The sequence below is a fragment of the Chinchilla lanigera genome, unplaced genomic scaffold (genome assembly GCF_000276665.1).
Source record: "Chinchilla lanigera isolate Chin_1 unplaced genomic scaffold, ChiLan1.0 scaffold00029, whole genome shotgun sequence".
Taxonomy (NCBI): Eukaryota; Metazoa; Chordata; class Mammalia; order Rodentia; family Chinchillidae; genus Chinchilla; species Chinchilla lanigera.
Window position 1 is genome coordinate 17,505,879 of NW_004955430.1, and position 12,104 is coordinate 17,517,982.

The window sequence follows — 12,104 nt, forward strand, 5'->3', positions numbered from 1 at the left end:
GCCTGCCTGGCAAGCGCAAGGTCGTGAGTTCGGTTCCCGGTACCGGAGAAAAAAAAAAAAAAAAAAAAAAAAAAAAAAAAAAATCCTAAGAAGTACTACCATTAAAGAATTCACAGCATGAACTTTGAAAAAAGTCCACATGGTACCATTTCACTCTATATTTCTTTCTTTTGATAGTTTTTACCTTCAGAATAAAATGAAGACATTTCTCCTTTCCCAGATTTCTCTCCCTTCTTTACTCATGATCACAGAGACGTAGAATTATAACTTACAAAACATACAATCACAATAATTTTATCAAGTATATTTAAGAGTTAATATGAATACATATCTTCTAATTTCAACCAATGTTATTAAATAATTACCTGTGTCAGTGGCTCCACTGATCCAATATATGTATCAGGACGAAGGAGAATGTGTTCAAGTTGTGTCTTCTTCTGATACACTCTCTCAACAGACAACTTCTTTGAAGGATCATTTTTGTTTGCAGTTTCTGACTCTTCCCTTTTCACAGCATTGTTCTGATCAAAAAGAGTCTAAAATTAACCAAAAAATCAAATTTAAATAACCTACCATGGGGTAAACTAAAGTGTATATGGACACATGACATGAGTTCTTTTTGTGGGGAAAAAAATTACCTTTAGGCTAACTGATATTTAACTCCTAAAGAACACAGGTCTATCTACTGACAGTCTAGTTCTTTTGAGAATATGAAGCTGTAGTTCTAAGTCCAAAATGTGAATATATACAGTTACTAGAACCACTAGGAGAGCTTCCATGTATTCGATCCAGAATAAAAGCATCTCCTAATGTTGTATTAATCTATCAAGTTAACTTTGTGTTCCTCTAAACTTCCCAGTGAATGCATGTTCTGATCAGGCTTTACAATCCCAATGACTCAATGCAGGGTCCCAGAAGTTTCCAGACGGTAGTTTCCCTGCCACTATGCATTCCTGCCAGTTCAACCCACTGGTGCTATACGTACGACTGTCCTGTAAGGGGGCTTGCACCACATGACAGGACTGTCTCATGCTGCCAGATGGGACAGTCACACACAGGGTTGTTCAGAGTTGCCCTGCAGCAAGACACATGTCTTACAGCCCCATCTGACCATGCTAAGCTACTGAAGGCAGTTAGGGTACCCAAAAATAACGTACACAAAATGTTAACATGTGTAGTTAACCACCACTGATATGGCTGAAAATAGCATGGTTTATAAAATCTTCAAATTCTACACATTTGTGGGCTATGCCAGTATCAGTTCTGAAGGCATCTTACAACTGTATTTTCTCTGCCAGTTCCAAGGAACCAGAGGTTCGTGATCCAAAGCTAACCACTCCTATAGCAGATGAGGACCCTAGATCAAATTCCCAAGTCTGAATATTTCCTTGTCTTCTTAATAGCATCAGAGAAATTCTCCCCCTGGAATTCCCTAATGCTGATAAATATGACATCCCACTGAAAAGAAGGATATTACAGTGGCCCATTTCTCAGAGTCAAAAAATAACTAAAAAGACAAACAGAAAAGAAACCTCTCCACAGGCATTCAAACTTTAGCAGACATAAAAGACAAACAGCAAAAGATAGATTCTGTGCATTTAAATAAGCAGTACAAAATAAAATTCAGAGCCTACATATAAACATATTAACTTTAAAGTTCTTTTTTTTTGAAATATTATTACATGTTTAAAAATCAAAATGTATAACCTTCAAATACTCTAAGCAAAGAACAGAAACACACAAACCCAATTTAAATATTAATTATAATTTCCCAGAAATTCTGTAGAAAACTATATAATGTTTCAAAATAAAGAGTAATATAAATAGTTTTACTAATTATATGCTCCTATACATTCTTTCATTTATTCATTTACCCATTAATATTGTTGAGTCAATTAAAAAATATCTTTGGACAAAAGCCAGTACCTGTCTCATAAAAAGTTTTCATATTTTATTTCTGTCAAGAGTTAGATAATGAACTAGCTAGCCAGAAGTATAAATTTTATTTGTAAAATACATAATACCAAGTAGTCTCCAAAATGCTGATCATGTTTCTTCCTTTAACTATTTAAGTAGCAGATTAATTTGTAGAAAGAAATTTAACATAACAGATATAGAAGTAAAAGCTTTCCTACCCAGGCCATCTCTTCTAAAACAAAGTACATTTCAATGCAAAAAAAAAAAAAAAAAAAAAAAAAATTCAGTATTAACTAGAGATGCACGTGTGACTAATTGAGCTCCTGCTTTTGACCCTGATGAGTTACACTAAGCTAAGTGGCACATGGGGTGGAAACAGAATAAAGCCTACCTCATTCATTTTGCAAGAATTTACTGCTTTTCCCACTTCCTCCATACACAGAACTGCCAATTCTTCCTCCCTACATGTGTTCCTAAATGGCCCTATGATAAAAAGCAATTATTTGGCCTGGACCTAGCAGACTGATACCAAATTCAAGTCATTCTTCTGAAGAGGGTATCAAAAATAGAAACCATGTGTATGTCTGTAAGATAGCAGAATTGGAAACCCTGGACCTTCCTTCTCCACTTAAGAGGGGAAAAAAAAAGAGAACTGAACGATATCTGAATTAAATATTGAGAGAAATACAGAAATATTTAAGAGGTTCTACACGCCTGGTGAACACAAAGTCCATCAAAGTTTAGTTCCCCACTCCACCCTCACATCTCCCAGCAAGGGACCACTGGGAGGAGATGCCCACCTTCCACCTTCTCCCTAGGGAGTAAAAAGGTGGAATGTAGTTCCAGTGAAAAAGTAGGAGGAGCACTACCCAGAAAACTAGCTCTTTCTTACCTGAATCTAAGCGCTGCCTGGAAGAGGGTGCCAGACTCGGGATTATCAAGAACAAAGACAATCCATGTACTCTGGTCTAGCACCCAGAATCTGCAATACCAGAGGTGGACACTAGATGGCGCTCCGGTTCCATGGCTTATGACAGTATGTGAAACAGGACAAAGTATGGCAGACACCAGGCAACGCTCCTGAATAGATACAGGCAAATCTCTTGGATTAAGAAGTTTGATACACAAGCCCAGAGAGGACACACTCAGAAAAAGTTTGCAGTGTTTCTGGATTCTCTAGCTAGACTAGCCAGATGGAAAAATACTTCCTAGATGAATGCAGACAGCAAAGCATGGAAAGGGAGCTGAACTTTTAAATGCCAACATCCCAAAAGAAAGTAGTAAGACATAAGGAAATGGCTACTTTTCCAAAGGAACAAATTAAATCTCCAAAACATGACCCTAAAGATATATGAATTACCAGGCAAAAAATCCAGCATAACTGTTATAAAGATGCTCAACAAATTAAACGAACAGATAACAAAAAAATCAGTAATACAAACAAAATGGAAAACCTTTCTTTTTAAACTATGAAGAACTTTGGGCTGGGGATTTAGCTCAGCGGCACAGCACCTGCCTGGCAAGCACGAGGTTGTGAGTTTGATTCCTAGCACCGGAAAAAAAAGTTAAAAAAACAAATTATGAAGAACCAAACATCATTTCTGAAACTAAAGAACACAATAACTGAATTGAAAAGAGGACTCAACAGAAGGATTGATGTGGTAAAAGGAAAGTCAGAAAATGTGAAGACAGGAATTTCAACAGAAGAGGAGAAAAGAAAGGAGAAAGAATGAAGAAAGTCTGAAGGACTTCTGGGCCACCAAACAGCACGCAGATTATGGAAGCCTAAAGGAAAGAAATGAGTAAAGCATCTATTTAACAAGCTAATGGCTGATAACATTCCAAATGGAAGATTAAAAATACACACACAAATTCAAGAAGCTCAAACAATAAATAACTGTAAATCTAAAGAGAGCACTATTGAGAAGCACCATAAACTATCAAACCTCAGAAAATCCTGAAAGTAGAAATAAAAAAGGAAATAATCATGCACAAAAAGCTTGTATTGGATTATCAGGTAATTGCTTAACAGAAGCCTTCCATGCTAAAAGGGAGTGATACCATATATTCAAAGTATTGAAAGATAAAAACTATCAACCAAGAATACTGTATTAAAAATTACCCTTCAAAAATGGAAGAAAAATTAAGATTTCTTCAGTGAAAAAGCTAAGGGAATTCACCACTACTAGGTATGCCCACCAAGAAATGTGGAGTCTTTCAAGTTACAGCAAAACCACAGAAAATACCAACACAAAAACCATACAAAAATATAAAACTTCCCAGTAATGGCAAATATACTGACAAATATAGAATCTTCTACATTTGTAATGCAGGTGCACAGACAACCTTTCCTTTTCCAGTTCTGGGGACTGAATCTACAGTTTCACATATGCTAGGCATGTACTCTATCACTGAGCTACATCTCTGTTCTATTCTATTCTATTCTATTCTATTCTATTCTATTCTATTCTATTCTATTCTATTCTATCCATTCCATTCCATTCTATTCTATTCTATTCTATTCTATTTTGAGAAAGTGTCTTACCAAATTGCCCAGACTGCCTCAAACTTGGACAATTCTCTTGCTTCAGCCTACAAGTAGTTGGGATTATAGACATCTGCTAACATTTCCATCCACAGATCACTTTTAAATTTTTAAAATGAAGAGTAAAGACTGCATAAGTCTGTGCTGAATGATACATACAAAGAGATAATTTGTGCATTATAAAATGAAGGACTGCAGAAGTATGAAGGTATAGGAAGTTTATATCTTTTTGTTATGAAAGGTTGTTATTAAATTTAAATTGATTCTTATCCCTTTAAGGTATTTTATATAACTGCAATGGCAACCACAAAGTATTTATAGCTCAGTGTGAAGGCTCTGGATTCAATCTTCAGCACCACCAAAAAAGCAAACCAGGAGACAGGGATATAGCTCAGCAGCATAGTACCCGCCTGGCAAGCACAAGGTCCTGAGTTCGATTTCTGGAACGCCCCCCCAAAAAAAAACACAAAACAAAAGAAAAATATGAAACAAAAAGACAGCAAAGGTGGAAACATACACAAAAAGGCTATAAAACATACAGAAAATCATTTTTAAATGGCAATAGTAAGTCCTTTCATATTAGTAATCAATTACTTTAAGTTGTAATGGTTTCAATGCCCCAGTTAAAAGACAACAAAGCATAGTGATATATACCTGTAATCTCAGCACTGTGAAGACTGAGACAAGAGGACATCAAGTCTCAGCCTATTCTGGGCAATTTAGCAAGACCCTGTCTCAAATACAACGGTGGGAGAGGTAGCTCAGTGTCTCCAGTACAAAAAGAGACATACATTGGCCAACTGAATTTTAAAAAAGATACAACTATATACTGTGTATAAGAGACTCACTGTCAATTGAAGAACACCTTCAAGTGAAAGGATTAAAAAAAAGATACTCCATGATACTCCATATACACATTAACCTAGAAGAGAGTAGGGATAGCTATACTTATCATTAGACAAAATAGACTAAGAAAAAAAAAAAAAACACCATAAGGGACACTATTCACTAGGAAAATACACATGCAGCTAACCTTAGAGCACTCACATAACAACCTTTTATAATTCTGTCAACAAACATTGACAGAATTAAAGGGATTAATAGGCAGCAACACAATAAGAGTGAGAAAACTTCACTATCCCACTTTCAGTTATGAATAGAACCACCAGACAGAAGATCAATACGGGAAGAGAGGACTTGAATAACTACAGATCAATAGGACCTGTTAGACGCAGAACACTCAAATAGCAGAAGACACATTCTTCTCAAACACACATGGAATGTTCTCTAACACAGACTATATGTAGGACACAAAGTAAGTCTTACCAATTCAAGAATGAAATACAAAATATCTTATCTATGATGAAATAAAATTAGCAATCAAAAGTTTAAAAAATTACAAATATGTGATGTGTAAATTAAAACAGCACATTTTTATACAACCAATGAGTTGAAGAAGAAATCACAAGGAAATCTAGAAAATAGATGAAACAAACAGCAAACAAATGAAAACAAACACAACATGCCCAAATTTATAGGGTGTGGCTAACGTAGTCTTGCTTTTCAAATTAAAAAAATGAACACCTTGCCAAGTGTGGTGGCGCACGCCTGTAATCCCAGCACTCAGAAGGCTGACACAGGAGGATCGTTGTGAGTTTGAGACCAGCCTGGGCTACAAAGTGACCTCAAGGCCAGCGTGAACTGCATAGGGAGACCCTGTCTCAAAAAGACCAAAAAAAAAAAGAACAACTCAAACCAACAACTTTACACTTCAATGAGCTAGAAAGTCCCAAAATTAACAGAAGGAAGGACTCAAAATTATAGCACTGATAAATGAAATAGAAAGTAGAAATCAATGAAAGCAAGTTGGTATTTTTAAAGATCAGTAACACTGATGAACCTTTTTACTTACACAAAATAAAAAAGCTCAACTAAAATAAAAACATATGAAGGAGTATCACATTTGATATTGTAGAAATAAAACGGATTAAGTCAGGGGTGGTGTCGCACACCTATAATCCCAGCATTCAGGAGGCAAAGGCAGGAGGGTCACCATGTTCAAGGCCAACTTGGGTAACACAGCAAAGTTAAGGGCAGCCTGAATTACACAAGACACCGTCTCAAAAAAAGAAAGAAAGAAAGAAAGAAAGAAAGAAAGAAAGAAAGAAAGAAAGAGATAAAAGGGATTATAAAACACCAGCATTAACTATTATAATGCAACAGATTGGATAAACTAGAATAGATAAATTCCTACAAAAATAAATCAGTCAAGATTGAGTTATAAAGAAATAAAAAATCAAAATGGATCCACAAGTAAGGAGAGGGAAGCAATAATCAAAACCTTCCAACAAAGAAAAGACCAGGACCAGATGGCTTAACTAGAAAATTCTACCAAATATTTAAAGTAGAATTAACACCACTGACCCTCCTCAAACTCTTCGGAAAGAAAAAAAGAGGAAGACAGTAGAAAACACTTCCAGAATCATCCTATAAGACAAGCATTTGATACCAAAATTAGACAAAGACGCAAGGAAACTAGAGACTGAAACACTGATACAAAAAATCCTCAAGAAAATAGCAGCAAATCCAATTCCACAGCACATCAGACAGCAACAGAAACAATAGGAACCCTCAGATCCTCTTTCCTGGGGTCTAGGGGAGCCAAACAGCAATTACATAAGGGGTTAATACCCAGGATAAGAACTCCTATAATTCAACAAGAGAGTAACAGATTAAAAAACGGGCGAAGGACTTCACACAGTTCTCCAAACATGATATACAAATGGCCAAGAAGTGAGTGAAGAGAGACTTAACATCATTAAAAGAGAAACGCAAAGCACAGCCACAATACAGTATCACCTCACACCTAGTAAGGCAGCCACCAGAACATAACAAATGTAAGCGAGGAGGTGAGAACCTGACCCCTCTGCAGTACTGGTAGGAATGTAAAATGCTGCGGCCATTACGAAAAACAGCATGGAGGTTGTTACAAAAAACTGAAAACAGGGTCACCATACGATCCAGCAATTCTTCTGAGCATATATTTAAAAACACAAAACAGAATGCATACTCATATTTATCACAGCATCACTCACACCAGTCAAGAGGTAGAAGCAACTCAAATGTCCACAGATGATAGATTAAGCAAACGCTGTATATACCAAAATGAAATATTACACAGCCTTAAAGAGGAAATCTTCCCATGTGCCATGGATGAAACTCAAGGACCTTATGCAATGTAAAATGAGTCACTCACAAAGGACAAACTCCATACAATTCCATACAAAGTATTTAACTTCCAATCGATACTCATACAAAGCAAACTGGTCAAAATCATAGAGAATAAAAAGGTGGCTAACAAGGCCTGGGGGAAAAGAATACAAGAATTAGTGTCTGATAGGTATACAGTTTGTTTTCCAAAATGAAATAGCTCCCAAGATACACTGCACAATAATGTAAATATATTCAACACTACTGAACTCTATACTTAAAAAGAGTTAAAACAGCAAATTAAATATTTTTACCACAACTAAGAAAAACCAAAGAAGTGAAATGTAGTTTGCTTTGTCCAATTCATCATTTTCTCTATGAAGAACACATAAATATTCTCTAAGTGTGACAATATACTTATATGCCAAAATATTTTCCTAAGTAACATATGACAGGTGTTGAGAGAGAAATAAAGGAGCACTTCTCTATTTAAAGTAATGAAAAGCACTAAGGGATGCTTTTCATGTGTGGGATTCCTGGGACTGAGCGCAAGGCCTTCAACTGGAGCTGCATCTCCAGGCTTTTTTCATTCTTTATTTCGTGACAAGGCCTTAGTCACTAAATTGCAAGGCTAGGCTCAAATTTGGGATTATTCTGCCTCAGCCTCCCAGAATGCTGGGATTATAGGCATGTACCACCATGACTGGGTTGAATAAATATTTCAATTACAATACTGAAAAAATATCTGTGTTAATTAGAATCTTCTGTTGCTAAGGCTTTTACATATATTTACGTTAGCAAAGCTAGTTAAATACTTTTACATTGCTTATTACAACTATACTGTTTAGTGAAAAAATTTAAAACCATATGAGCTCATTTTATCAGAAAACATTATGTACAAATATGAATAATAGGATAAAATACGAAATATACCCAATATATAAGAATTATCTGTGAGAAATAAAAACATGGGTCACTTTTATTTTTGATAAACTAGTTTTAATTTTCTAGATGAATAATGGAACATGTTAAAAGTTTACTAATCCAGCTACGTGAAAATATCATAAGCAACAGTAAAACTGTGTCTCTTTTTCTCGAGGCACTGTTTACACCTACGTATTACTTCTGCAGACCCAACTTTCCTCCTAGAGTCTAGGCCAGTAATGGCGAACCTCTTAGAGCTTTCAATGACAGTAAACAGCCTACTGCATTCGCCACCACTAGTCTAAGCAAAAAGGCAAGTAAAACCAAAACAAAGAAAGAAGGCTGGCAGCCTCAGCAGGGGCAGAAAGTGGAAATCAGCACTGCGGTCAGATTTGTCTTCTGTGTTCCCAGCCTCGCTGGTTTGCACTGGTCCCAAGCTCACTCGCTGCCAACCTCACAGGAGGTGCTCCCCCCACCGTCCACAAGCTTTTCCGGAAATGAGAAGGAGAAGCTGAAGGAGAAGTATGTTTTATTCCTGCTCCCCAACTATTACCACCACCTTAACCTCCAAAACAGAAATGTTGCCCTGGGTATTTCCTCAGTTTTAATACTTGCTAACAATATTGGGGGGAGGGGCACCAAACAGGAAATTACTTGAACACAGATCAGCAGGCTCATACCTACACATTCATAAAACAAGTCTCAATTTCACAGAGGAAAGTAACATACAGTTGATACTTCTAGGTAAACATGCTCATTTTAGACACTGAGAAGGAGTCTTTTGATTTAACCTTTTGTATTCTTGCATGTTCACAGTAATATTATGTAGTACAGTAATTGCACTTAGTACTTCAATAAAAATTAACAATATGCCCCAAAAAATAATTACCAAGCGTATTCCAAATAATTTACATTTAGGTTTAATAATTTAAAATTAATGATTTAAATTTACTTTTAACTCATTGCTCAATTTCTTTAGGGGGATAAATCACATACTTAAATAATTCCAACACCTAATTACACTAGAATCTAAGAAATTAAGACATTTTCATTCCTATATTAAAGAAAAATGTAAAAAACAACACATTCAGATAAAAATCTTAAGAGTTGTTATATTTCTATTCTTTGTGATCTATACTAATGAGGCCATAATTGACTTTTACAAGGTTCAGCAGCTGGCTGCCAAATTAAACAAAATATTATGGGGTTTTTAAAAATTACAGTGAGCCAGGGATGGTGGCGCACACTGTAATCCCAACACTCGGGAGGCAGAGACAGAGAAAGGAGGATAGCCATGAGTTTGAGACCAGCCTGGACTACACACTGAGCTCAGAGCCAGCCTAACTACATCGCAAGGCCCTATCCCCCACAAAAAAAAATTACAATGAAAATATCGATACATAAATTTTTAAAATTTTAACCCATTCTATAGTACTTTCATAATCTTGTAACTCCAAATTTTTTAAATGCAGGTATAATACTTTTCTACTACATGACCTTTATCAAGAATACTTCTCTATCACAGGAAAAAAAAAAAAAAAAACGATAAAACAATCTCCTATTTCTCAGAATGAGTATGTCAAATTATTGTGTTAAAAAAAATTCCTTGGGTAAAAAAGATGTGGTATTTTTATACAATGGAGTACTACTCAGCCATAAAGAAGGATAAACTGGAGACTTTTATAGGTAAATGGATGCAACTTGAGATGACACTCATAAATGAAATAAATCAGACTCACATGAGTAAACATCGTATTGTCTCCTTGGCGTGAGAAACTGAAAGAATAAATAAGTTCTAAAATGTACAATAGATACTGTGAAGTGGAAAGAAATTGTTCAAAAGAAAAAAGGAACTAGGATGTGTGAAAGGGAAAAGACAGTAAGGAAAAGGGCAAAAATGCAAGTCAGTTATACTATTAGTTCTCTTTGTTCACTGAAAAGGAAGGTTTGTGCTAATGTGGATTGGAGAAATTTTTATGCCCATATCTTGTACCCTGAGCAACTACTTTAAAGATAACAACATGTAACGTGTTAACTATTGTTATTCTACTATTATTTTGTTATGAAATTTTGTTTTACCTTTTCTCCATAAAATTACAAAAAAAAGATTCCTGCATTCGTAGTCGTCACTTGAGATACAGCCATTTGAGGCCATCACTCACAACTCCTACTTTTCTGTGGCAGACAGACCACTGCTGCCAAAGGCAGGAAAGGAGATGGTGTGCCACTGGGCACCGAAAAAGGACTGAGCCACTCACTCATGTAATCAGCAAAGAAACTGCACCCGCACCAGCCTAACAAGGACGGGAACTGGACAGCCGTCCAGCAACAAGCCCCTTCTTCCCTCCTAGGTCCTCTTACCTCTCTCACCTCCTCTCCAACTTAACACTAACCTTCGTGACCCCCCTGCCATTCTTTTCTCCCTCAGAGTGCCATCCCTGAATGTGTTTTATTTCTACCTTTATAAACATGCTGAAGAGCCATTTTATCTACCCATCACTAGTTATACAAAACCACACTGTCCACTGTCTATGCTTTTCCGGAAATGCACTCCTAAACCAAGGCCCAGGAGATAGTGGAAGATGAGGGGCACTTAATATAGTGAGGCAGCTTAAATTTATATTGTGAAATAAATGTTTTCTCCAAAAGATATGAATATACTTAGCACTAGATTTAAATATTTTTTCTCCTTGATGCTGGTGATTGAACACAGGGGCTTCCAAATGAGATACTTCCCCGGCCTTTAGTTTGTTACTGTTACTTGGATATAGGGTTCTCACCTAAATTTTCCAGGCTGGGCTCCTTGCAGTCCTCCTGCCTCAGCCTCCCAGAATACTGGAATGACAGGCTTGCTCTACTGTGCCCAGCTTTATCACTGTACTTAAAAACTATGAACTCATTTGATAGCTGCTATATGCCAAGCATTATGGGAATTATATAGATAGTCACAATCCTTCTATAAGGGCTCCATGAAATAGATGCTCTCATGATTCTCTTTAGACAGACAAGATAACTGAGGTCTTAGTTAGAGTGTTTCAGAGTGTTTCCTCAAAATCTAGTACCTGAAGAAGTAGAATTATGAAGCCAGGTCATCTGACTTCATAGCCCATACTTTTAGCATTATGCTATGCTAAGTATGAATACCCTAAGAGGGAAATACACTTTTTCTGTGAACATGAAAAGTAAGATGGGCATATATCTAAAATCTTCACTCTGTCATATAAGGGTAAAAAGACAAGCTGCTTTTGTCTTTAAATGTTACTCAAAGGGAGGTTTTATAAATAATTGTCAAGAACATAAGCCTCCTTTAAAACCCACTCTTGTCTTAGCTGTGTACCTAGCACTTCGTTACATAAGTCCCAGTTTCTTTCTCTGCAAATGACACTAACTGTATTTTATCTCACCTTTTCTTTAAAATAGGAAAGGGGGACTATTTGTATTAAGGTTCAGAAACATACAAGAGGCGGGTTGGAGATGTAGCTCAGTGGTAGAGCACTGGTCTAGTGTA

At 36.3% G+C, this 12,104-nt stretch overlaps 1 protein-coding gene across 1 annotated transcript in view; it reads right to left on the bottom strand.

The window, feature by feature from the left end:
- Top2b (topoisomerase (DNA) II beta) overlaps nt 1-12,104 on the bottom strand; it is a gene marked incomplete in the record, with an annotated part of 65,513 nt that overhangs the window by 48,276 nt on the left and 5,133 nt on the right. Inside the window, 1 exon segment of the mRNA XM_005387486.2 lies at nt 366-521. Within this exon segment, the coding sequence (XP_005387543.2) occupies nt 366-521 (156 nt within the window).